Source organism: Saccostrea echinata, unplaced genomic scaffold (genome assembly GCF_033153115.1).
Source record: "Saccostrea echinata isolate AGI-Se365-2 ecotype Australia unplaced genomic scaffold, CSIRO_AGI_Sech_v1 ptg000023l, whole genome shotgun sequence".
Lineage (NCBI taxonomy): Eukaryota > Metazoa > Mollusca > Bivalvia > Ostreida > Ostreidae > Saccostrea > Saccostrea echinata.
In genome coordinates this window covers 10,412,457-10,439,110 of record NW_026889772.1, presented here as the reverse complement: position 1 = coordinate 10,439,110, position 26,654 = coordinate 10,412,457, and the positions used below count along the sequence as shown (strand labels likewise).

Below are 26,654 nucleotides of genomic sequence, written 5' to 3'. Positions count from 1 at the left end.
ACCCAAGGATACTCTGTGCCAAGTTTGGTTGAAATTGGCCCAGTGGTTCTGGAGAAGATGAAAATTTACAACGATGATGAGACAACTTTTGATCAGAAAAGCTCACTTGAGCCTTCAGCTCAGGTGAGCTAAAATTGAGGTTCCGCCAGTGTTAAGATATATGTATATAAATCTTATTATGTTATCAGTAAGGTGCTTCTCTGTCACTGATTTACCTCTCTGTTCCTGTACGACGGCGTCCCGGCATATCCAGGGTGGCGAGTTTCTTAGGATTCTTAAACTGCCAGGTGTAAAGAGCCTCTTTGGAAGCACACATGATGTGTGTCTTTGTCATGGTTAGATATACTGGGTCAATTTCTACATACTTGGAATCCAGTGGTGTTCCAATAGAATTGCAAAGTACCAAGACAAACTGCAATGGTAGAATTTGATATACATGTAGAACACCTCACATATAAAAGCACATGCATGCAGTGACAAAATATTCATCATCATAAATTTATTACCATATACATCTACCCTACAAAATTATGTAATATGTACACATGCTTTTATTATATCTGGGTTTTTTTTATTAATAATACTGTTTAATAATTAATGTGTCTCAAGTGAAATTGTCCCTTGAAAGAAATATACAAACATACTATGATTAATCAAACCGTTACACAACAGAAACACCTTCCTATTATGTACCTGTCCAGTAGTCTCATCTGCTTTGGTTGCCAGGCAACAGTAATCGCCACATGCTGTTATGGCAATGAGATTCCTTACATACTTAACATATTTCTGTGATAAAAAAAGAAACAGTTTCATTTGAATATCCAAATATACAATGTATATGTACATGGAACCTACTTAACATTAACATATCACTTCGTATTAAGTACTAAATGTGTATCTTTTCAAAATGGTTGAAACACTGAGTACACATGTACATGTAGATTGTACCTCTCCATTCTTGGTGTCCCAGAAAATCACACAATGTTCCACCCTCTCTGGTTTTGTAAAGGAGTACACCACTGTGTTGGAACAGAAACCCCACTACAAAATGAAAATTATAGTACATGTATATAAAACTTGATTTCTTTCAAAAGTCAAGATATTTTTATTGACACCAAGTTTGAAGTAATCTCCCAAAATCAGCACATTAATTAAAATATGAATTACTGAGAATCTTTATTAGTCTGAGATAAATATTAAAAAAAAAAAAAAAAAAAAAACTTTCCCTATCAATTGATACACTGGAATTCCTTGAAGAAAAAATTAGCTTATATGAATTAAAAAATAGATAAAAGAAGATGTATTAAAACTGGAATGTAAAAATCATAATGCAAGTACTAACCAGTTAATTATAATTTGTTTCAACCAAATGCATGAAAGTAGCACATCAAAAATGACAAAGAAAGGATTTGTTATGTGTTCTATCATTTCAAATTTTCTGCTTTAAAAGCGTTCATACTTAGACACACACCTTGTAATCAGGCCTAATGTTAGCAAAGTAGATGAAACTGTCTACAGCCAGTGCAATTCTCAGACTGCCACCCTCCCAAGAACAGCTATACATTTGTTTTCCAGGCACTTTCAAAGTCCTCAGATGCTAAAAATACAATGTGGTACATTAAAACCAGTGGCATAGTTATGTGTCAGCTATATAAAGCTTCTTCAGCAAAGTGTTAAATATTTCAACAGTAAATTCTTCCTTACCTCTCCAAAAGGATTGTAAAACTGGACAACATTGACCTCTTTTTCTTGACCCAGAGCTCTCTGTGACCCAGCCACTGCCAAAACTGACCCGCAGTGGTTCCACTGAATCTGAGCCACCATCATCCCAGTGTCAATCAAAATGGGATCTGTTCAGCAGACACATTTCTTTTAATTTCATTGCTTTTTCAGTGAAAGGATGGAAAATTTATATTTTTCTCATAGTGTCAAATTTCTAAGTTGTTTCTTTACATGTAAAAACAAGATGTGAGCACAGCTGAAATGGGTTCTCCTAATTTCTGTGACCTAAACCTAGTCCAAATTTCCAGATCAAATACAACCTTCTAATATTTGTCCATTACAAAGTTATAGACAGAAGAAGAATTTTACATTTCCAATCTCTGTGACCTTGACTTTGTCCAAATGACTTTTGGTAAGGATCTTGATCACCTTTTTATCTTAAGCTATACTGATGTATCCATACTGTTTATTTCTATAACAATTCATTAACAACAATCCTTGCTCAACCCCTTAAAAAGCCTTCAAACTAGGGATATCAAGAAATATTCCTTTGAAGATTTGATAATCAAATATTAATGAATGATTCTAATATTTGATTTCTTAGAATACACAAAAATGATATAACTATGATGAATTTAATTCGAACAGTGCCGGGATTGTCCTTCTCATTTAATAGTGGTCAGCCGATCCTTCTGCATATAGATCTAAAATATTTCATTTTGAGTTGTATCAGAAGAATAAATCAACTATCCCTGAAATCAAATGTTTGTGGTATTTTAAGAGGGAAAGTACTGGATATTCAGTGATGTGTGAACACTCAGTGTAGTATTTAGACAGATTTTCTGAGATTTTGAATTTTGTGGTACCTGGGTACAAATTTCCAACTTGTAATGCGGGCAGATCTAAAATGGGGACAACAAAAAGCATTCCTTGTTAGACAAAAGATGTGAAGATTTTGAATTCCTTAGCTGAAAATCTACACCCAGTTTTACTTCCAAATACATGTAACAGTGCAAAACAAGCTTTGAGGGTAGGACAATGGGCATAATGGATGATGATTTTATGAATAAATTCGAATACTCTTACTGAATATTCAAATATGAATTATTGACAAATATAACATTCCTACTTCAAACATATTTGGTTTTCTGTTTCAGCAATAAATATAATAAAATAGTATTGTTGTATAGAAATAACATGCTATATCTACTGAGATACTTACTTTCATCAATTTCATTCTTCATGATTTGACAGCGACCAGATTCAAAACAGATAGCCAGAGATGGACAGTTGGGTTCAAGGTAGCCATTAAGGCCATTGTACCAGGCGATACCAGCGATATGAATGGCCCCACTGACACCAGATAGGCAGTAAATATTCAACTTGGACTAAAAATTCAAAAAATGCAAAATCTCAGACATGTTATATACTACTGTGATACATAGACTAGTCTCAGGAAAATAGTCCAGAAGCTGTTACAGGTGCATATAATTCAACTTAAATAATACAGTATAAACTTACAATGAAATTCCCCATGTTGTCATATATGTGAACCTCACCATTGGTCATTCCAAACAAGAGGACTTTTCCATCAGGAGACCACTATTAAGAGAAAAATATTATTTTGACATGAAACAAGAGACACATTCTCTAAACAGTTTTAGTTTTTAAAATATTTTACACGGGTCAGTATTTTTCAGTATTTCTCACTTGAGTAATAATAAAGTCAATGCTTTTTTTTATGAAATATGAGCTAAAGCAATGAGATTTTGGAAACTTACCACAACATGAGCCAGCTGTTGACCCCTTAATTCTTTCCCCCATATCCTGTTTCCATCCACTGAGCCCACAATAACACAGCCTGTAGATCAAAGTTCTATAATTAGTCATCACATACTTCTCTTAGCAGTCTTAATTTAAGCAGCAATAAACTATCCCATTATTAAGCTTTTCATTGTAATTCAACATCATAAAACATGACAAGTTGAAGTATCTAGAAAAAATATATATTCCAGGGTTTCAGATTGAAATAAGTAACTGTAGAACACCTGGCATATTTACCAGAAAAATAATAGACCATTTTGTCCTAAATCTCCTAAAATTATAGGCCAACTAATTTAAGATAATATGAAGTCAGGTGAATGCAAACAAAGTAATAATTAAAAATAAGATACTGAACAATGGATTGTGAATCATGCATTTTATTTTGGACAAAAATTAAATGTGGTTTTCGTTTTCCAAATTTCCAAAGAATCTTCAAATTCAAAGTTGCCAGATGTTTCTCCGGGATTCTCATTAACTGATCTAGCCAGTTAAACACTGTCATTCTATGGGTTTATGCTAGGCAATTTACTCTGAAATTTTTGAGTCTCTCTCCATTTGATTTTCTCTGTTTTTTCCCAGATTCTTCAGTTTCACTGGTGTCATTCTTTTGATCTCTTGTCCCTAAACTGAAGAGTTTGCTGCCCAAAACATGTTGTAAATAATATATTCAATGAGGAATATATTCTTTGGTGGCATTTGCTTGTCTGCTACTCCATGTTGATACTGGTAGGAAAAGCATATCAGGAACAATTAATCAAATAAATCAATCTGGGGATCAAGATCTAATATATGATTGTCATTGGCTGATGAAATCTACAGTTGTGGAAAGTAGTAAAATTAATTTGATGGAAAAAAAAAATGACAAGCCACTTCATACAGAATTTAATTCGTAATTATGTCTGCTTAGTGCTAAACATACAGGCTATTTTGGCTGTTTAATTTTAATTTCTTTAGCCATTTTATTGGCAAATGGCTGGCAGCAATCTGAAACCCTGTATTCTGGAGTCAGAGAAGTTTAACAACCCACCATCTTCATACACAATGCAGATTTTCTGTCCATCTGCATTCCAGCCCATACTTCGTACGACAGACTTGTTCCTATTGTTAATCATTTCTTCGTACCAAGAACCTGAAAACAAAACCTGAATGTATGTCTCTTCTTTTCACATTTCAACTAAAATCTACTTGCTGATATTATTTTCATCAGTTAGAAAAATTGACTTTTTAAATTTTACCTTTGTATAACATCCACACAATGATGAGTCCATACTGGTCACTAGTGGTCAGTTTCTGATAATGCTCATTCCAAGTTACAACCTGCACCGCTCCTGTAGTATTCAAAATTTACAAACATAGGTAAATATGTTTATTTCACCTTTGGCAAATTCTGTCATTAATGAAGGTGTAAATGTATTGATTTTCAAATTGAATTCCCTTAGGTATATACAGTATATCACTTACCACTGTGGCCCTCAAGGGTCTGATTCATAGATAAGTTACTGGGAGCTGCCAGTCCTTTCACCTTCACATCTTTCCCTGAAATTTCAAGCATAACATTTTAGTTCCAAATACAGTAAAACATGCTTATAGCGAAGTGACAGGGATGAGCAATTTTGTTTCGTTATAAATGTAATTTGATTTATCTTATATCTGTGAAGATTACAATATGATGTAAAACCCTGGAGATTGAAATTCACTTCACTTTAAGCATGAATTCGCTATAAGCGTGTTCACTATAATTGCATTTTACTGTACACAATTAAATCTAATTCTATATATATAAATAAAAAAAAAAAAACAATTAAAATTTATTTTCTGGGACTTAATTTTTAACAATAAAATGTCTCAATTGCCTTAAAACTGTGTTTTTCTTAAAATAATATAAAATTCAATCATCTGAACTAAATGGGTATCAGATAAATGGATATAGATAAATGGGTACTATATAAATGAGAGTAATACCTGTCTGAGTTTCCAGTCTGAGTACCTTCAGAAGTCCCTCCTCTCCTCCACAGGCTATATACCCCTGCTCTTTATTCCAGGATACATATCTAAGTTTTGTATTGTTTGGAATGGCAATCTTTAAAGAAACATTGGTGTATGTTAATTTCAAATAAAAAAAATAACATTAATATCTTTGCAAAAATTAACTGATCCAAAATTAAGGAATGCACCTTGATTAACCAATTTCATTAGAATTATTTAGAAATGCTTGTAATTATTGTTCCACTCTCACTGAAAGCTGCACTGTCTAATGTATCATTATATTTATAGTTATAAGTCACAGATATTAAATATATATAAGTTAGAAGACATGTTAACAAAACATTGTTGAGTCAATTTACACAAGAACGGTTTATGAGCATAGAAAATTCATCTAAATGTTTAAATTATAGGATTTTTAAGAACAGTTTTGGGCGAGAAATGTACCTAAGTAAACTTACAAAAGATTTGAGAATTATATTAACAAAATTTAGAATTTGTAACCACAGACTTCCAGTCGAAGCTGGTAGATGGACTAATACTGACATATCTTTAAGAATATGTAATTTATGTAATAAAAGCACTCTAGGTGAAGAATTCCGTTATGTAATGGAGTGCACATTTTTTTCCTAATTACGTATGAAACTTATTGATAAGAAATATTTTTCTAATGTAAATACTTATAAATGTGAGGGATATAGCATACAGATAGTAGATTACACGTTCTTTGTTAAAATCTTTGCACTTTTTAAACTTTGTTTATGGAAATGCAGCTAACATACGACGTCATGTGACGTCACAGTCTATACATTCCAAATGTCTCGTGTGGTTTGAAGAGGAAAATCTTAATGAAAGAAGTGAACAATGCGCTCGCCCGAACGGTCGCACCGTCAACATGTTATAATTTTTTATATATATATACTACTCTTCCGTACTTGACCTGATATTCTGTATATATGGTAAATGTGTAAATGTACTTCATGGGCCATTGTATGGTTTGATAGTAATAAACAAACAAAAAAAAAGAGTGTAAATATTCAAACATGAAATAAGTATTTATTATCAGTGATATTGAGCATGTTTAGCTTCATTGGCAACAAATTTCTGAAAATAATTCTGCTTTTAGATTCAAATTCTGTAACTAAAAACATCCTTGGAAAAAGCATAAATACCTTTTTACTCAAGTAAACAAACATTTTTTAGTTGTTTTCTTCTGGAACACTAAATATTTTGATATCTTATGTGTGACAACTGCTTTCAACAACTCTTCGACGCCATTGCGTTGGAATGCGAGATTTCGACGATATGTATGTCGAGATTTGCGTTGAATCATGGGTAAATGTTCTTTCCGACAACGTGCTCTTGGGGTGAGGAGTGTTGGATTCTAGCTCTAAAATATATTTGTCATTTTTTGTTATTCTTATAAAATAATGAAGACATGATAAGCATTATATGTGTATTTATATATCAATGAGGCACACTGTGTACGTTAGGAAATATGAAATGCAAATTTGGACCATCAAAGCTTAGATTAAAAAAAAGGGGGGGGGGGTGCTAATTAGTTATGAATCTGTTAATAAATATTATTCATTGAGTCGGTATCAACGTGCATTATGATAAAATTTTAGAATGAGGTATGATTTCAACTTTTATAATTACATGTAATTTTTATTTTATAGGTGTAGCTTACTGAATAGTGAACACTATGGCACCACAGAAGAAAACAGTAAGTCATTATCAAGTACATCAAAATTAAAAAAAAGAAAAATAGAAAGAAAAGGAAGTTTGTCTTTTTTTGGGTAGAATTTACTTTACCGGTCCCCAGATCCGCAAGATCCGCGCGCTCATTGCACTATGACGTAAGATTTACGTCACTCAACTGATTAGGGTTGGTTTTGCACATTTTTCGACTGGTTAGGGTTAGTCTTGCACCCACCTGAAAGATTAGGGTTAGTCCTTGCATAAGTTTTCGACTGATTAGGGTTAGTCTCGCATATATCCGAGAGATTAGGGTTAGTCCTCGCACATGGGTTAGTCAAGCATGGTCTAGCATCCGCCTGGGAGATTTGGGTTAGTCCTCGCATACCATCCGAGAGATTAGGGTTAGTGTCTTGTTCTTTTAGATTAATTAAGAAATTCAGTTGCATCTGTATTTTTTGCAAGATCTTAATTCAGCTTCAACGACATCTCGTTGGTTTGTTTACATGAAAAAAAATGGCTAAGTACGAAAGAAACGGCACTAAGCATGCGCCGCACGCGCTTCGTTCACAATTATTTTTTTGTCTCCTTTTCACTGAATAAACAACATTTATTACTTTTTTTCAGAAAACGAGGTTAAAAACTTCGTTTATAAATGAAGTTTTAAACTAAACTTTTAACTGTAGAATTCGAATGTTGGGTCAAAAAGGCTTAAAACCTCATATTTTTTAATTTTTTTATCGCTCACGCGATCTCATATATATTGAAGTCGCCTACGGCGACACTATATTTTAGCGCGTTTTTCTGGTGACCGGTAAAGTAAAGTCATTCCCTTTTTTTAAAACTGGAAAACAGCTTGTTACTGCAATAAAGTTTTATATGTGATGCATCACTATTATAAGCAATAGTAATAAAATGTTCAAATTGTAAATGCTTTTGGATAATATTTTTTAAAGATATTTCAGTATTTTGGATATAATGGTAATGTTTTGAAAATGTTTGTATTGTTAAATTTTAATTTGTTTATTTTATAGAAAAAGAGCATTGAAAACATTAACTCAAGGCTTGCCTTGGTGATGAAATCGGGGAAATATGTTCTAGGATACAGACAAACCCTGAAAACCTTAAGACTTGGCAAAGCCAAAGTGGTCATAATTGCCAACAACACTCCTCCTCTCAGGTATGAAGCAAAGAAAAGGCTTCATAATTTCAAATTTTATGTTACAGTATATTTTCAAATGTTTTCTTGGCTTCGGAGTCTTTAAAAGGTGAAGATGAAGTCAAAAGGTTTTAAGTTCTCCTGCTAAAAATGCAGGATAGAGCTTTTCTGATCCTGGGTTTGTCCGTCTTTTTCATGTTATTATATAAATATATAGTACAGTGCGGACTCGTTATTACGATGTTCATTTTGTCACGGTAAAATATCGTAATACCGAGGGCAACGTAATAAAAGTTCCCAATAAAATCCAGTAAAACATCGTTTTGAAAGCTTTTTGTTGTACTAGGGGGTGTATTTTTCTCCTTTTGTTTCCTTCTTCTGTTCAAATTCTTCATTAAAACCCTATATACATATAATTTATTAATAACTTATCTTGAATAGATACCTTCATGATGCTATTTCTTCTATTTCCTTCATTTTAAAAGAAATGTGCACATTTTCTGTAAAAACTTCGGCAATCTTCATTTATCTGCCGCCATTTCCTTTTACTTTCGTTTCTGTCTAGATAATGCGTTCATAAAATTTTCAATGTTTTCGTATCGTTACTACATAAATAACAACAATACATCACTGGGCGGTTTGGGGTGTTCAATGAGCTTAGAGCTGCAGTGAACAACTGATGAAAGTGGGCAGTGTGATAGGCATATTCCTGGACAGGATTTGAGAACACACAAGCTAAATGTCAAAATAAATTTGAATTTTTAAATTACTGAACAGAGTTCAATTAGCAGTTCAGCAGTTATCGATTTGTATTTCTGCTGACATCTGTGAGGTAGTCCAAGCCACTATCCAAGCTGTTAAAACGTTAGTGGAGTTCGAATTTTGCCAAAATTATGTTTGATACCCAAGCTGTCAATTCCCACTGTTTAACTGCAACCGAAATTACACATTACGTATTTAACATACATGCATATGATTAAATGTAACCCTTTATTTAATAAATAAACTTTACTTATTATCCATAGTAAAAAAAAAAAAATAATAATAAACTTTACAGAGATAGATAAACTAGAGACTACATTTATAAATAAACAGCTTAATTGTTTAACAATGGCTTTGACACGTCTCCAATTCTGCTGACCTCGCTAGAACAGTCAAGGTGTGTGCAGTCAAGCGTCACTAATCACCTAACGGCCCTGCAAGTTAACACTGTCAGAGCACAGGTGTTTCAATGTTTATTTAGCGTCTCCTTAAGTGTCTACAGTCGATCAACACTGAATAAACACGGGGGTGAGAAAAAAATTTGGACAGAATTTTTACATCGTAATACCGAGTCCCGGCATTTTAGGACATCGTAATAAACAGTTCTATTTTGTATAGATTTGTTAAGAAATGGTTTTGTGCTTTGAATTTACAACGTAATAAGCGTTCTATCTTATAAAACCATCACCGTAATAACGAGTCTGCACTGTATTGCAATTGTTTATTTGAAGAACGGCATTCAATACAAATTTTCATTTGGCATTCAGATATTAAAAGACTTAAAAGATGGAAATAATGATTACATTGATATGGGGAATAATATATATATGTAAAAATCAATTCATTTATAGTCACTGAATTCCTATATTTACAATTCACTGTCATCTTACATTTCATGTGTCCTTGCAAAAAATGTGACCTCACAATGATACAGTGCGGACTCGTTATTACGGTGACGGTTTTATAAGATAGAACGCTTATTATGATGTAAATTCTTAACAAATCTATACAAAATAGAACTTGTTTATTAGGATGTCCTAAAATGCCTGGACTCGGTATTATTATGTTAAAATTCTGTCCAGAATTTTTTTCACCCCGTGTTTATTCAGTGTTTATCGACTGTAGACAATTAAGGAGACGCTAAATAAACATTGAAACACCTGTGCTCTGACAGAGTGTTAACTTGCAGGGCCGTTAAGTGATTAGTGACGCTTGACTGCACACACCTTGACTGTTCTAGCGAGGTCAGCAGAATTGGAGACGTGTCAAAGCCATTGTTAAACAATTAAACTGTTTATTTATAAATGTAGTCTCTAGTTTATCTATCTCTGTAAAGTTTATTTTATTATTTTTTTTACTATGGTTAATAAGTAAAATTAATTTGTTAAATAAAGGGTTACATTTAATCGTATGCTTGTATGTTAAATACGTAATGTGCGATTTCGTTTGCAATTAAACAGCGGGAATTGACAGCTTGGGTATCAAACATAATTTTGGCAAAATTTGAACACCAGTAACGTTTTAACAGCTTTGATAGTGGCTTGGACTACCTCACAGGTGTCAACAGAAATGCAGATCGATAATTGCTGAACTGCTAATTGAACTCTGTTCAGTAATTTAAAAATTCAAATTTATTTTGACATTTAGCTTGTGTGTTCTCAAATCCTGTTCAGGAATATGCCTATCACACTGCCCACTTTCATCAGTTGTTCACTGCAGCTCTAAGCTCATTGAACACCCAAAACCGCCCAGTGATGTATTGTTGTTATGTAGTAACGATACGAAGACATTGAAAATTTTACGAACGCATTATTTAGACAGAAACGAAAGTAAAAGTAAAAGGAAATGGCGGCAGATAAATGAAGATTGCCGAAGTTTTTATTAAAAAAATGTGCACATTTCTTTTAAAATGAAGGAAATAGAAGAAATAGCATCATGAAGGTATCTATTCAAGATAAGTTATTAATAAATTATATGTATATAGCATTTTAATGAAGAATTTGAACAGAAGAAGGAAACAAAACCAGAAAAATACACCTCCTAATACAACAACAAGCTTTCAAAATGATGTTTTACTGGATTTTATTGGGAACTTTTATTACGTTGCCCTCGGTATTACGATATTTTACCGTGACAAAATGAACATCGTAATAACGAGTCCGCACTGTAATACATTATTGTGATATCTTTTGGAGAAAAAAAAGATATTAAGAAAAAAACTTTTAAAAATCAAGGAGTAAAACTGTGTAAATTAACAGGAAAAGTTAAGTAATTATTGACTTGTACAATGTCATCAAAGGAGATTTGCATACAGATGGAAAAAATTGCACATTTATTTGTGAACATCACTTGTAATTACAGTTATGAAGCATGCAGAGCATCATTTCATCATTCAGGGTTTGAGTAGGAAACATTTTTGACTCCATAAAACAGAGCATTTGTTCTTTACCCAAGTCTGAACTTTTCAGGTGAACAGTGTGAACCACAGGAAATGTTTCATTTTACATGTCTGTTTGTGAACCTGAAAAGGGGCAAGAATCTCTAGCTTGTTTGAATTTCAGGGTTGACTAAAACAGGTAACTTTAAAGTGCATGTGTATGATTTGATGAGTTTACATGAGACAAAGACTAAGATAATGTTAATTTTAGGTGTAATTTTCTAGTGAAGAATTCAAACATGCCATCAATGATTGCTTTTAGTGATAAACATAAGCAGATAATGTATGTGATCTTACAGGAAAAGTGAGATTGAGTACTATGCCATGTTGGCCAAGACTGGTGTCCACCATTACACAGGGAACAACATTGAGTTGGGAACAGCCTGTGGAAAATATTTCCGAGTCTGCACAATGAGCATTACTGATCCAGGTAATATCGCACTATCTGCTATAAAAAATTTGCTTCTTATGATTTTTCACTGTGTTTGGAGGAATAACTGTGTAATTTTATTTGTTTTACCAGCAATTCTTATTTCTCACTGGAAAAAAAGTTGCACATTCTCATGCCACAATTCTATGTACAAGAAACCTGGTTTTAGATGATGTTATTTTTATCTTTCAGGTGATTCTGACATCATCAGAAGCATGCCATCACAAGAAGGAGGCCAGTAATGTCATTCAGCTAAAATAAATTCAGTTTTAGTTGATTTTTAATTTGTTTTTCTTTTTAAACTCTGCTTACAAATTTGCAGAGTGTTGTTTTTCCCATTGGTCCTGGTGGATGGGGGTGTGGGCTCAGGCACTTGTTTCTGTAATTTTTTTTTACCCCATAGTAGAAAGCAAAATTTAAATATCAGTGGGTTTAAAATTTCAGTACCAATGTTTGAATGTTGCAGTTAATAAATATAAGGCTTTACTTAAAATACAGTAAAAGTGTCTAATGTGGACACCAATGGTTCCATAGAAATTGACAGGATTAGACAAAATTCCGGTCTTTTAGCCAATTCAAAATCCATCTACCGTACTCTATTCTACCAGAGAAGTGTACATGGCACTTTGTGTTGTAAAACCAGTTTTCCGGTTGGTGAACAGAGTTTGGATGCTGTTTATGGAGATGACGTAAACACATGCATGCCGTATAAGGTTTTGTAGATAAATTATCGTAGATGAAAATGGTAATTAATGGCTTGCCATGTGTTGTCTTGAAAGTGTAGCTGACTGCGATTCTGGCAGTGGGGGTACTCCATGTAATTTGGATTCTGGCAATGGGGGTACTCCATTTAATTTGGAGTTGGATACCTTGTGTTATTATTATACTATGGAGAAAAAAAAATATTACAAAACAAATGCATGTGAGTGTACATTGCACTTCTGTAACATAACTTGGAATAAGTGGCTCTATTGAATCTTACCTCCAAAGCAGGTAGAAATAGTGTGAAAAAGAAATTTTTTTGTGGGGTGGGGTAGGGGGTTTAAAGTTCTAAGGAGGTCATGGTATGAGGGGCATTTCCTGATGGTATCTGGACTTTGAATTTATCTAAATTTTAGGTTATTGTTTAGGTCAAAGGATGAACACATTTGATTTTCAAGGCAATAATCCAAAGGTCAAGGTCATTGCAGATTGAAAATGAGTGAATTATAAAGTGTAAATATGATTAATTAATTATACCCCTGCTCCGAAGGAGAGTGGGATATACTGTATATATGTATATACTATATATATGTGTGTGTATGTCTGTCTTAACAAATTTTCGTCACAGTTTTCTCAGGAACTACTCGTTGCAGATTCTTGAAATTTTAGCACACTCTTTGTTTAGGCATGGCATTTGCCATATGGTTGAATTCATTTTTGTACGAATCCAATGTCAACTTCCTGTATTTCTGTAACTGAACTTGAGTATATTCAGATGAGAGCCTATATTCACATTAGAGCAGGGGTATTACTTGTGAGCATCGGCTCACAGACTTCTTGTTTTCACATGGTATAAAATTAATACAAAAATTGAAAGTAAAAACTTAAGGTCATTTCAATTTTGAGCAATTCTATTTTCAAATGATAATGAGAAATTAAAGTTTGTTCATATGTAAAGCCACACCTCTTCCAAGAGAAGATTGAAAGGGCAAAAAATATAAAATGATTTTATAAAGCTGAACATGATTCATGTAAGGCAAGAGTTCTGTGTACTCTGCATCTTCATTACCTGTGCGGCCCCTATGTAAACAGTTGATAGTGTTATCAGTTTTCACCGGTGTGGACAGAAGTTTTCTTTATAGACATTTTAAAACACTCGGTAACAACAAAAGTAACTATTAGCCTCTTCAACGGCAGAAGAGAGCGGTACCAAAAAAATTAACATCAGTTGTATAGGTCAGTGCATTACAAAGAAATACAAATACACGTAAACTGTAGTAAAATGTAAACAAAGATAATATAAGATAAACAACATGAACACATATCATCAATTCCACGCAGTACCAGTGACAAAAAAGCAGTCAGGTGTAATAAATTCAAATTAAGGATATACCCCAGTGCTGATATAGGAGATAGGAAAACTAATATAGCATATGCCTATTTATGATTCATGTTCAGCTTTAAAAAATGGAAACATTTGGATGGGTCATTTCAAAATCTCATGAACCACTAAGCCAGAAAAGAAAGAAAAAAACTTGTAAAAGATTAGTTTCCCCCTTCAAATCATTGCCCTCAATGCTACCGTGGAGCGCTACAGAAGGGAGGGAGTTGGGATGGTAAATATTTAGCATGGAATTGTAAGGGAATATCTGCTGCTGAAGGAGAACAAGGCCATGGTTACTTATCGATCATTATATTCTCCCTCACTTCGTCCGAATATAAATCAATGAAGTGCTAAATTAATAAAACACAACACATATTAAGTAGGAGCGCTGCTCGATAGTGCTTTTATTCCATTATATACTGCTAACACATAACCATAACACATTAACTAATACAACTGTATAGCCCAAATTCATTGCACTCCATTGGATTTGCATCACTATCAGCCATATCTTTAAATCCTAGCGAGCGAGCTTAGAGTGCCATGCTACCGCATGGCCTTAATATTTATACCCTATATATAACCACATGACTTTCAAAGAAACTTTCCGAACACGCTACATAATACCATACCGCACATAATTTTAAATACCAAGCAACAATTAATGTAGCTACAGAATGATCCGGTGTCTTCATCAGTTCTGAGTGGACGCCCAACCTCCTAATCTGCAGTCACATGATCATCCCAGGGTAGTGCAGATTTAATTTTTTACAAATCTTGGCCCTGAGGATAGGTTGAGATTTCAATACGGGATATAATATATATCTACATGAAATTTATGGGGGGGGGGGGGGGGGATAAATTAAAAATTTTCTTTGACAGTCAACAAGGTGACATATATACAATGTATATTGTCATATTAGTGTGATCACCCCAGTGTAGTATAAATCCGCATTTGTTCAAGTAATGGCCCCTGAGACAATGGTGAGGCTTGAAACAGGGATTCCAATATTTATATTGGAATAAACAGCTTGTTCTGCAAGTCAAAATCCTGGGGGGCAATTGTAAAGTATAGGGAAAATCTATATGTCTACAGTATAGTAGTAATTAATGGATCTGGTAGTCCATTTAATATGCATATATAGTGCAGTTTGTTGAAGTCATTGCCCTATTGATAGGGCCACAGTAGGTGCATTCATTAGTTTAGTAGGGGCACCTGAGAGTCGTTCCTTTGTCGTTTACCTAATAGGTTATGAGGGTCATGACTTCCATCTTGTATGTGTACAACATATATAGGGCTGCTTGCACAGTGCATATTTAGTTTGACTGTTTGTAACCTTTCTGTTCTGTAAAAGATATTTTTAAGATACAGTAAAACATGCATTTAGCGAACAGCTTATAATGAATTGACGCTTATATCGAAGTGATTTCATTCTCCTTATAAGTTTAAATTTTAAAATATATTGAATACTCAAGGTATATAACTAAAAATGCTTATAATGAAGCAAATTTTTCCGTCCCTGGCACTACGTTATAAGTGAGTTTTATTGTATTAATTTGTGTTCTATCAACTCTAGTTTGACTTAATATTGTTGCTTTATCCCAACTTAGACCTTGAGGTCATGCTTTTGACAACCTGAATCCATTTCACAACATGTGCAGTAGATGCTTGCTCATTACTCTGAATAAACTTTGGCCAGTCATCCTGGAGATTTTTTCAAACCTATTTAAAAAAAAAATTCCACTCTAGTCCCAGTGGTCACGATTTGAACATTGAATCTATAATATATGAAAATTCTTAAAACATTCTACCACCCTTATTCTTGAGATTGTTAAGGTCTCAACCTGTACATTCCTATTAATTCAAATCTGTCAACTCTTTTTCAGAGCCCCACTCTAGCCATGATTTGAAATCTTGAATATACTCTAGGTTGGTTATTTACAACATCCACTGAAAACTGAGACAAAGTGTTTTTATGACCCTCCTCCCTTCAATATTTTCCTATTCCCCCAAATTTATTCCCACGTAGAAGAGAAATAATACCCTCTATTGTAGCCCAATCCTGAACCCAGAGGCTTTGATTTGAACAAAATTTAATGTACAAAACTTAAAAAAAAGCTTGCACTTTAGTTTGACTGGGGTCCTGCTATTCAGTTATTTAGTTAGTTTCTTTTCTTTTAATATTGACATGTTGCTGTATACTATCAATTTTGAATTTCTTCACTGTAACTGTAAATGCTGATCACTGCCTATGACTTGTCTTTTAATCTGGTCACATGTGAAGGTTCCTTAACCTTCATCAGCATCATTCTTTAACAGCACTGCAGCCTGAAACTTCATACTCCACAAACAAAAGAGAAATGATATCGATAAACAAATTTATTCATCACAATTCAAAACCTTTAAGAACAATAAAATGAAGTTCTTTAGATCTTCTTTAGCTGATGGTGACCAAAATCATTACAACAAAGTCTACAATTATCCTCGGACAATCTCAGTATTTGATATTGAACCACAGACAGACATTTAGGAGCTGACTGGTGGGCGGAGATCAATATCAGGTCTGGCTGGATCTGGGTACATTCCCCTTTTTTTGAAGTCAATTGTTGGACTGTAAAACTGTAATACAAAATAAAGCATCTGTTCAGTATATGACACCTTTCCTTCGTTTTCACCCTTAATTAATACTGTCATACAATTTACAGAAATGAGTTGTTTCCCTTTCTTCTGGTAATAGCAGCTAGACTTTCAATACATTTCAATTTGAGGTTTCCTGTGTATAAAGGTATTTGGAATCCAGTTACTGGGAAATGTTAAACACATAGAGGGAAATTCTACAGACAAATATGCAGTTTCTGTAATAAAGGACAGTACCATTGTTGGACATGTGCTGAGAAAAAAGACAGTAGCGTTCTTTCTGCTGAAACGTTACAATGTACCATTACAGGAAACTTGACAATCTGATAATTCAGCGATTTTGGGAGAACTAAAATTGTCATTTGTTATAAATTACATGTATTTTAAACCAGAAAAGGCTGAAAAACAGAAAAAACTTTTTAAGGGGTAATAAAAGGGAGTGCTTATTCTCCAACTGGGGTGGGTCGGGGTGCTTAAAGGGCAGGGGTGCTTACTGCTTAGTAGGGATAATTTGGTATTCATAACAAGTATGGAGACTAGTCAACTTCAGTGATTATCTGTCCTGATGTAATACTAGTTACTGATATTTCTGATTAACTTTGTACTGCCCTGATACTAGTTACTGAGGCAAAAAAAAAAGTCTTGTTTCCTACTACCAGCCTGAAAAAATAGGGTAGGTAGGTCTGAATTTTTTTTTGTTTTCTTTTATTTTTTCCGGCAGCATTCTTTGGATATGAACTAATACAAGATCAAATTAAACATTAAAAAGATACAAGTCATGACATAACCTTTGTTTGCCTACTTTGTATGCTGGCCTAGTTCAAATATTAAATACGACCGAGTCGGACCAACAGCACTTGACTTCTGCCACTGATTACAGTGATGGAACGATGAAATTCTGGAAATTCCTGATTTTTTTTTCCAAAACCAAAAAAGAACTTAAGGGTTGGGCGCAAAAAATAGGGTCAGTCGGGTAGCAGGAAACAAGACTATTATTTTTTGGGGGCCTGATATTGCTGACTTACTTTGTACTGCCCTGATACTAGTAACTGGTATTGCTGACTTATTTTTTACTGCCCTGATACTAGTTACTGATATTGTTGACTTATTTTTTACTGCCCTGATAGTAGTTACTGATATTGCTGACTTATTTTTTACTGCCCTGATACTAGTTACTGGTATTGCTGACTTACTTTGTACTGTATATTCTGAGGCATTTTCTCAAAAGGCTGGGGGTTGCTTGTGTGTCTCCATCTGAAGAGAGTTAAAACAAGAGGCTCATGGGCCACATCGCTCACCTGAGCACATTGGCTAGGCAAAAGCACAAATCAGTTCAGTATTGAAAAGATTACCACCGGGGGGGGACTTGAATTTTAAACTACCTGATGATGCTTCCATGTCAATATAACAAATGGCTTTCTTGTACTTGAGAAGATGTTCAAAAAAATTTCCCATATATTCCTTTGTAAAAATTTGATCCCCCATTGTGGCTCCTCCCTATCCCAGGGGTCATCATTTGAACAAATTTGAATCTACACTACCTGATGATGCTTCCAAGATATTATCCTATATATTTCTATTTAAGACTTTGATCCTCCATTGTGGCCCCACCCTACCCCCCGGGGGTCATGATTTGAACGAACTTGAATCTACACTACCTGATGATGCTTCTATATTAATATGACTCGTTATGGCTTTGCTGTTCTTGAGCAGAAGATTTTTAAAGGTTTTTCCTATATATTTCTATGTAAAACTTTGATCCTCCATTGTGGCCCCGCCCTACCCCCGGGGGTCATGATTTGAACAAACTTGAATCTACACTACCTGAGGATGCTTCCATATAAATATGACTCAACATGTCTTTGCTGTTCTTGAGAAGAAGATTTTTAAAGGTTTTTCCTATATATTTCTATGTAAAACTTTGATCCTCCATTGTGGCCCCGCCCTACCACCGGGGGTCATGATTTGAACAAACTTGAATCTACACTACCTGAGGATGCTTCTATATTAATATGACTCATTATGGCTTTGCTGTTCTTGAGAAGAAGATTTAAAGGTTTTTCCTATATATTTCTATGTAAAACTTTGATCCTCCATTGTGGCCCCGCCCTACCCCCCGGGGTCATGATTTGAACAAACTTGAATCTACACTACCTGAGGATGCTTCCATATAAATATGACTCAACATGTCTTTGCTGTTCTGGAGAAGAAGATTTTTAAAGGTTTTTCCTATATATTTCTATGTAAAACTTTGATCCTCCATTGTGGCCCCGCCCTACCCCCGGGGGTCATGATTTGAACAAACTTGAATCTACACTACCTGAGGATGCTTCCACATGAGTTTCATCTTTCCTGGCCCTGTGGTTCTTGAGAAGAAGATTTTTAAAAGATGCTATTAATTTTTCACTAATTCTTTATTATCTCCCTTGAAAAAGGGCGTGGCCCTTCATTTTAACAAATTTGAATCCCCTTCACCCAAGGATACTTTGTGGCAAGTTTGGTTGAAATTGGCCCAGTGGTTCTTGAGAAGAAGTCGAAAATGTTAAAAGTTTACAGACAGACAGACAGGCGCACACCGGACAAAAAGTGATCAGAAAAGCTCACTTAAGCCTTCGGCTCAGGTGAGCTAAAAAACTTCAATTTTACCAAAGTATACAGTAAAATCTAGATTATTTTACACATACATACAATACATGTATAATAATGTTTTTTTTTTATTTCCAAATATGATGATAACCTCAACATAAGAATTCAAATACATGTATATATACAAAAAATAATAAAATTGCATATGTATTAAATTTAAATCGATATCAAAATAATAGAATTAATAGAATAGATTATAGAATTAAGAATATGAATGTATACATGCATGTACATTATATACAATTATATAAGTAATCTAGAATGCAAACTCTTTCTATTGAAAATAAACTATGAAAAATGATAACTAAAAATAAATTAACAGAAATCTAATACTGAGCTTTGGATGACAACATTATAATTTTGGTCTGGAGTGAAAACCTACGTGACATCGGGTGCTTTTCTGCCGAGTCTTTGGAGGTACCATGTTGCTAGACCAAGGCCTAAAAAGGTACATGTCCATATAACCTGCATCTGTGAACAGAAATAAATGTATACAGTTTTACTTGTCTTCACTGTCTATGGTCAGTTTTAGTTATTTATGGTGTACTATATACAGACAAGATGGCCTCAGTTCAAAGTTGAAATCTATCACTGCCTCAGAGCAATTTTTTGCATATGCTTGAAAAAATGATCATTTAAAAAAACCCTATGATTTAGTAGCTAAATAAAGCTACTTTGAATAACGTAATAAAGATGTGTACAAATATGGCCATAAGCAAGTCATATCTGTACCTGTATGAAGTACGTTGTAGAACCCAATTCTAGTTTTTTTTTAAAACAGTAGAGAGAGCACCAGGTTTTATTGGCGTCATTGTTCCTGTAGGGCAGTCTTAAATCCCTCTCCCCAGTTTTCGCATGCACGACCGTATCTAGTAGATGGTTCCAATGTATGCACGTGTTGACAAAAAATGAGTGTTGATATTGCAGTGTTCTGCTGCTAGGTACAACTAGACCTTTGCTGTTGTTACACGTGTTTGTGAACTATATTTGTTGTATGGTGGTCCCTGAAATGTCTTGGTTTAATTTGGCGTTTAGGTTTGGCGCTTGTTAAGAATGAATGAGGAGGTAGTGACGGCACCAACCCCTCAACCACTTTATACATGAGGATGAGTCTTAGGCTCGTTCTTCTTTCCTCCAGGGTGTCAACATCAAGGCTCTTTCTCATAGATATTATTGCTTCTGGGTCTCTGCTCTTGTAGTCTTTTTTAATAAATCTTATGGCTCTGTTTTGTATTTTCTCTAATTTGTCAATACCCCCTTTGAGGTATGGATTCCAGATGGTAGCTCCATATTCCATGATGGATCTAACAAGGGATATGTATTTGGTTTTTCTGCATTGTTCTGGGACATTTCAAAGGTTCCGTCTTAAGAAGCTTTGGGTGGTATTTGCTTTCTTACTGATGTTATCTATGTGTAGACTCCATTTGAGATCATTTGAAATTTCAGCCCAAGGTACAGGTTGTTTTGTACTTCTTGGAGGATGTGGTTGTTGAGTTTATATAATTTTGTTATTTTCTGGTTTATTGACATAATATAACATTTTTTTAGCATTGAATCTCATGCCCCACGTATTTGCCCAGTCTTCTAGTTGTTTCAGATCATTTTGTAGTATTTGCTGATCATTGTTGCTGGTGATGGTTCTGTATAGAAGGCAATCATCGGCAAATAAGCTTACATATGAGTTGATAGCATCTGGTAGGAAATCTGGTAGGAAACAGAATTTTTCTATAAAATTGTATTAGGGGCTGCTTTGACCAAAATCGAGGGGGCACTTTGACTAAAATCAGGGGGTTCTCTGACCAAAATCGGGGGCGCTTTGACCAATACTTGGGGACGGTATTTTTACATCAATTTCCTGTAAAATTATATTAGGGGGCACTTTGACCAAAATCAAGGGGGAGCTTTGACCAAAATCAGGGGGCTCTTTGACCAAAATCAGGGGGCGCTTTGATCGGGACGGTTTGTTAGGGGGCGCTTTGACTGGCTCTCTCTGGTAGATGATTAATGTATTTTTACACTATATTTCATTGAAAACCAATTTCTTACAAAAACTTGTTGTGAGGTCAATTTTTGCCCAATTTCCATGATTTTTTAACTGAATCATGCAGAATTGTTCAAATTTTCTTGTCTTAAAATGCTAAACAAAATCATGGACAAATCATAGAATAATTTACGAAATTGTCAAGACAAACGTTTACATTACTAAGATTTTTTCACAAATTAGAGTCTTAAAACTTTTATTTCGCATTTGACATGTGATATCACCGCAATGCCTACAGATAAATTTATTATTAAAGTATGTGAAGAAACTGAATTTTTTTTTTTTTAAACATTTTATGATGTTTTAGTCATAAAATAATGAGCAACAAATAACACTGGAATAGTATTTTAGAAAAATGCATTTTTCAATGAAAAAAATAGTGGAAAAATAAAATTATGAGTTACTTATGGCCAGGTATTGTAGGTAATTCAATGTACAGGTCCAGTACAATCAGTACATTTAGCTACGTAGCTAAAATCACCTACCGTAGCTTATTTACCTACCTCAGGTAGCTTTATTTAGCTATTTTAAAGGCAACTTTTCACAATTTCGCTTTTCATTTTAAAAAGACAAAAAGTCGCAAGCAAATGTCTACTAATATTTATTCTAGGTATTATTTAAAAAGCAATCTAAAGCAGAGATAGTTTTAACATTGCTGCGTTTGAGCACTTTTAAGGAAAATATGTATTTCCATTGTTTGAGTAACTGTGCACCACCTTGTGTGCGATGAGGCGTGGATAGTTATAGTTACACTATAGATATTAATTGGTTAGCGGTAAATACACTCACAGTTTTTCATTCACGAGGGGCGGAGCCCCGAGTGAATAAAAACTGTGAGTGTATTTACCGCTAACCAATTAATATCTATTGTGTAAGTTACTTGTACCAGAGGACCAATGAGAGGAAAGCAAGTTGATAATTAGCACCGCCTACTACGAGGTGTCAAGCCACGGTCCGTATATATAAGCTGTCTCCATCTGCAAGGATCATATTTAGCTGCGTCACTGCTACCTTATTTGTTGATAAAAGATTCGGAATTGGTACCTGTGAAGATATTGTACCTTTGGAATGTTGAAGACGCAATAAACATGATCTTTGTCAGGAACAGGTACAGGGGTAGCGATTGTAGGCTTTTATATTCAAGTCGTGAAGTCTGAAAGAAAATTTATCTTTCTAGATCGTTTTTTTTAAAGGGGGGGGGGGTATGGGAAACATCGCCATGGAACTTTTTCTATATGGCAATCAGCGTACAGAAAAAAATGAAATGATTTGTGACATTTTAATGAAAGTTTGAAATGGTATTGGAAGTAAAAAAAAAAACGCGGGGACTTCTGATGTGAAATTGCTATTTGTATTTGGAGACGGGAAAGAGATTGACGAGAACTCGAGATGGGACGTATCATTTACTGATTAAGGATATGCGGAGAAAACATACAGAAACATTTATGAAGCTAACATCGACAAGCTAATGTTAGTATTTTTGAAATTAAAAATGTTGACTTAATTCATTCATCGATCAGCCAGGTCTGGAAATTGACATCATTCATTCATCAGTCAAGGTCTTGTCACAGTATGGCTTGATGCCAAAAGGTGGGCGTGACTTAAAAGAACTGTGATTCTTCTGGCAAATACACCACAGCAACATCAAAGCAAAATCTAAATTTACCGCCAGTCCTATGGTACAAAGTATGATTACTTCACATTGTGCTCATGTTAACCAAAACTGGTTTTCTTTGTTATTTCATTCAACAAGTAACTGTTAGATCACAAATTAACTGTTGTATATAGCCTAAAAACTTTTAGAACTTTGATTGCAATTGCGCAGAAAAAGACCCATCTCCAAGAGTGATTTTTCATGACTTGTTTTCAGATGAGTTCAAAGTTGAAAATTATCACTGCATCAAAGTGCAATTTTCTGCACTTTCTGGGAAAAATGCTAATTTAAGAAATAAGTTTGATTTAGTAGCTAAATGAAGCTACTTCAGGTAGGTAAATAAAGCTATGTAGGTAAATCAAGCTACGTAGCTAAATCTAGTGATTGTACCAGACCTGATGTATGTAGCTAAATGTACTGATTCAGTCTGATTGTTCTGGACCTGTTAAAATAGCTACATAAACTTACTCAAGCAGCTAACTATAGCTACTTAGGTAATTCAAGCTACATAGCTAACTGTAGTGATTGATACTGATTGTATTAGACCTGGTATAGATTTTAATCAGAGGCATAAAGTATACTGAAGCGCTAATATTGTTACACTGGCCATTTTTGTAACATCTTAAAAATATCAATTCGTAGTGCTTACCCCTTTGTGGTGGGAAACTTCCCTCCATCGCATACCATACATCCAGTTTTCTGGGGTAAGTTTGTTAAAATCTATATGCATTGTTGCGTCCTAAGTTTTTCGTGTCGTTATTTGAAGGACGTTCTGTTCATGTGGGGCTTATCACCGCAAAATGGAACAGTTGAAGGAGATTATTCAGTTTAATTTTTTCCACTTAATTTAATTTTTTCATGCTTCATCGTGATATAAAAAAAACTAAATACAATATGTAATTTTTATAATTACTTTTTTAATCGTAGAATTTGTATTTTTTGTTTTTATTTTTTTTATAACATGCTATGTGTGGTACAGTCGGATGTACAAAAAAATATGATTAAAAAGGTCATATGGTGTGTCTTGTGGGATTTTGTTTCACTAAAAAATAATCACTGCTATCAATACTCTTTAATTTTCAAAACGTTTTCTTATATTATTACGTTTTGTTTTATGGTAATTATTGTATATTTTAGAGTTATTAGCACATCATTGGTAAATCATTCTCATTGAAGCGCTTTAATTAGGTGTCCAGTTGTTTTGTATATTATGTGTTTTGCACCTATAATTAGAAAGTGACTGGGGAACGGTTGGAGGCGTGGTGTGGTGTGAGGTGGGTGGGGGAGAAAAAAAAAAGGAAATACATAGATGACATGATGAGATACATCTCTATATGTGACAAGTATCACTTGATATTAAGGGAGGCAGTGGATTCGAACCACATGCACTTGTTTCGGTAATAAATTTTTAACCCATAGTATAATAATAACACAAGGTATCTAACTCTGAATTATACGGAGAACCCCCCTCCCCCAGAATCGCACTCATTTACACTTTCTGAGGAAATACACTGACAAACTGTTTATACCTATGTTTTCTACGATAATTTATCTACACAACCATATATGGCATGCTTGTCTTTATTTTCTTTACGGTCTCCGTAAACAGCGTCAAAACTCTGCTCGTCGAGTGGATTCTGGGGGAGGGGGGTACTCCGTGTAATTCGGAGTTAGATACCTTGTGTTATTATTATAATATGGGTTAAAAATTTATTACCGAAACAAGTACCTGTGATTCGAACCCCTTAAATAATAGAGTAGCATTATTACTAAGTGTCAGAGGGCCCAAACGGCTATCAATATATATATATATATATATATATATATATATATATATATATATATATATATATATATATATATATATATATATATATATAATATATATAACATATGTAAAGACAATACACATTGAAGAGTAATTCCTATAGTTATATTGTGGTATTAAGTTTCTTATGTAGACCTGTATTATTTTAAGATAAATAAAAACATAAATTATTTATTTTTTTTTTAAATGATTTTTAAAAAGTCAAAATAAATTCTTCATTAAATAATGCCTTTACCTGGTGAGATTTTTCTTTTTTAATATATCTTGCCTTGGTTTAAGTCTAATTTAATTTAGAGAGTATCTGGATTTTAAAATTAATTTACTCACGAATATTGTTAATAGGCAAGGTTTTTCCAGCGAACTTGTAACTGGCCACAGGCACTTGTTTCGGGGTCACCCCTCCTGTCTACTTCCACGTGGAAGTGCCTATGGTGTAGTTCATTCCGCTAAAAACGTCATGCACTCACATTTAAAAGACGTTTTTCTGTACAGGCGCAGGACATTTTGGCGGAATTTCTAAAGGTGTAAGTGGACGTTTTAGTGGGGACTTTAGTGGACATTTTAGCGTAAGAAAAAATGATTCCATGTAAATAAAAAAAAAAAGTCAACGGACAATAGCTTTTTTTCAGAACTAAAGTTCAGTATTAAATCAACGTCATCTAAATCAGTTAAATATTTTTTTTAAATAGAAAGATAGATTTTATTTGCCAATCATGGTCCCACTTAGGGCATAACATAAATACAAGTAAGCAAGATTTGTAAACACTCAAGAGGACAAGTAAACACATAAACATATAGCAATGGGGGGGGGGGGGGGGCTAGATATTCAATGAGTCTAGGCGAAACAGAGGTGATGAGCATGATGAGTAACTATATATATATATATATATATATATATATATATATATATATATATATATATATATATATATATATATATATATATATATATATATATATATATATATATATATATGGCATTACAATTGAGTTTCTAAACTACAAAAGATATCAAGGTACAGAGCTCTAGGATATATGCATGTCTCAGCAGTGCAACTGTCTGGAGAACATTCCTCCTCATAACTAATGTAGATCGCAAATCAATAATGTATGTATCATATAAAATTGAGAAAATATAAATAAATAACCGAGTAAAAAATAAACAAGTTTTACCATGTTGGTGTATAAATGTAAATAAATTATAAGATAAGGATACCAATGGTCAGCAGTGTCTTATTTTAACTGAAATAAGAAATCTTCACATGAACAAAACTCGCTTTAAAACAGTGATCAGGGAGTGCTGGACGGAGGTAGGATATGTGATGGGTAACATTTGATGGATTATTAAAGTCTAATGATGTTTCTTGAGGATGAATAAATAAATAACTTGTCCTTGAAAATATTGAAAGTAATTTATCTGCCCTTCACGGGACCGCCGTCGCCATGTTTCTGGAGCATGGCCGTAGGAACCGGGGGGGGGGGGGTGCCCCCCAATAATTTTGCCGATATATAGAATACTACAGAAAACATAGCTACCATATGCTTGTGTCCCCTCATTAATAACTTCTAATGACCTTTTTTTTTTTTGCTTGTCAAGGAATTTTGGTAGTATATGTGCTCCCCCCCCCCCCAGCTGAAAATGTATGGTTGTGCCCCCTCAAAGTGAAATTGCTTCCTACGGGCCCGTGGAAAGGGGGGGGGGGGCTGGGAGATCCCCTCCCAGAAGCAAGATTTTTAAAAAAAAAT

The 26,654-nt window shown here is 34.1% G+C and overlaps 3 protein-coding genes across 4 annotated transcripts in view; 1 reads left to right on the top strand and 2 right to left on the bottom strand.

Moving 5' to 3' along the window:
* The window catches only part of LOC133191182 (WD repeat-containing protein 35-like), a 28,852-nt gene extending 22,065 nt beyond the window's left edge, over positions 1-6,787 (bottom strand). For both annotated transcript variants that reach the window (XM_061326905.1, XM_061326907.1), the window contains exons 1-13: positions 6,702-6,787; positions 5,509-5,626; positions 5,008-5,082; positions 4,782-4,874; positions 4,574-4,675; positions 3,504-3,583; positions 3,244-3,324; positions 2,945-3,110; positions 1,705-1,850; positions 1,472-1,597; positions 949-1,041; positions 694-786; positions 216-412 (exon numbers count right to left, since the gene is read on the bottom strand). In XM_061326905.1, coding sequence (XP_061182889.1) covers positions 216-412; positions 694-786; positions 949-1,041; positions 1,472-1,597; positions 1,705-1,850; positions 2,945-3,110; positions 3,244-3,324; positions 3,504-3,583; positions 4,574-4,675; positions 4,782-4,874; positions 5,008-5,082; positions 5,509-5,626; positions 6,702-6,725 — 1,394 coding nt within the window. In that variant the 5' untranslated portion in view covers positions 6,726-6,787. The remainder of the gene's footprint in view (positions 1-215; positions 413-693; positions 787-948; positions 1,042-1,471; positions 1,598-1,704; positions 1,851-2,944; positions 3,111-3,243; positions 3,325-3,503; positions 3,584-4,573; positions 4,676-4,781; positions 4,875-5,007; positions 5,083-5,508; positions 5,627-6,701) is intronic.
* Positions 6,788-6,877: 90 nt separating this feature from the next.
* LOC133191181 (large ribosomal subunit protein eL30-like) lies at positions 6,878-12,292 on the top strand. Its single transcript, XM_061326904.1, has 5 exons — positions 6,878-6,896; positions 7,209-7,255; positions 8,262-8,407; positions 11,885-12,015; positions 12,208-12,292. The coding sequence occupies exons 2-5, from the start codon at positions 7,235-7,237 to the stop codon at positions 12,255-12,257; spliced, it is 348 nt and encodes a 115-aa protein (XP_061182888.1). The 5' UTR covers positions 6,878-6,896; positions 7,209-7,234; the 3' UTR covers positions 12,258-12,292.
* A 4,174-nt stretch (positions 12,293-16,466) lies between these two features.
* On the bottom strand, positions 16,467-23,868 carry LOC133191450 (NADH dehydrogenase [ubiquinone] 1 alpha subcomplex subunit 4-like 2). Its single transcript, XM_061327205.1, has 4 exons — positions 23,730-23,868; positions 19,768-19,856; positions 17,933-17,993; positions 16,467-16,721 (listed from the first exon to the last, which is right to left on the bottom strand). The coding sequence occupies exons 1-4, from the start codon at positions 23,808-23,810 to the stop codon at positions 16,629-16,631; spliced, it is 324 nt and encodes a 107-aa protein (XP_061183189.1). The 5' UTR covers positions 23,811-23,868; the 3' UTR covers positions 16,467-16,628.
* Positions 23,869-26,654: the final 2,786 nt, after the last annotated feature.

Excerpts from the sequence above, each read along its gene's own strand:
- LOC133191181 (XM_061326904.1), top strand. The coding sequence starts at position 7,235 with ATGGCACCACAGAAGAAAACA. Across the intron at positions 7,256-8,261 it reads TGGCACCACAGAAGAAAACA|AAAAAGAGCATTGAAAACAT; the intron begins GTAAGTCATTAT and ends TTTATTTTATAG. Across the intron at positions 8,408-11,884 it reads AACAACACTCCTCCTCTCAG|GAAAAGTGAGATTGAGTACT; the intron begins GTATGAAGCAAA and ends GTGATCTTACAG.
- LOC133191450 (XM_061327205.1), bottom strand. The coding sequence starts at position 23,810 with ATGCATATAGATTTTAACAAACTTACCCCAGAAAACTGGATGTATGGT. Across the intron at positions 17,994-19,767 it reads AGAAAAGCACCCGATGTCAC|ATGGAGACACACAAGCAACC; the intron begins GTAGGTTTTCAC and ends AACTCTCTTCAG. Across the intron at positions 16,722-17,932 it reads CTCAGAATATACAGTACAAA|TTTTACAGTCCAACAATTGA; the intron begins GTAAGTCAGCAA and ends TTTGTATTACAG.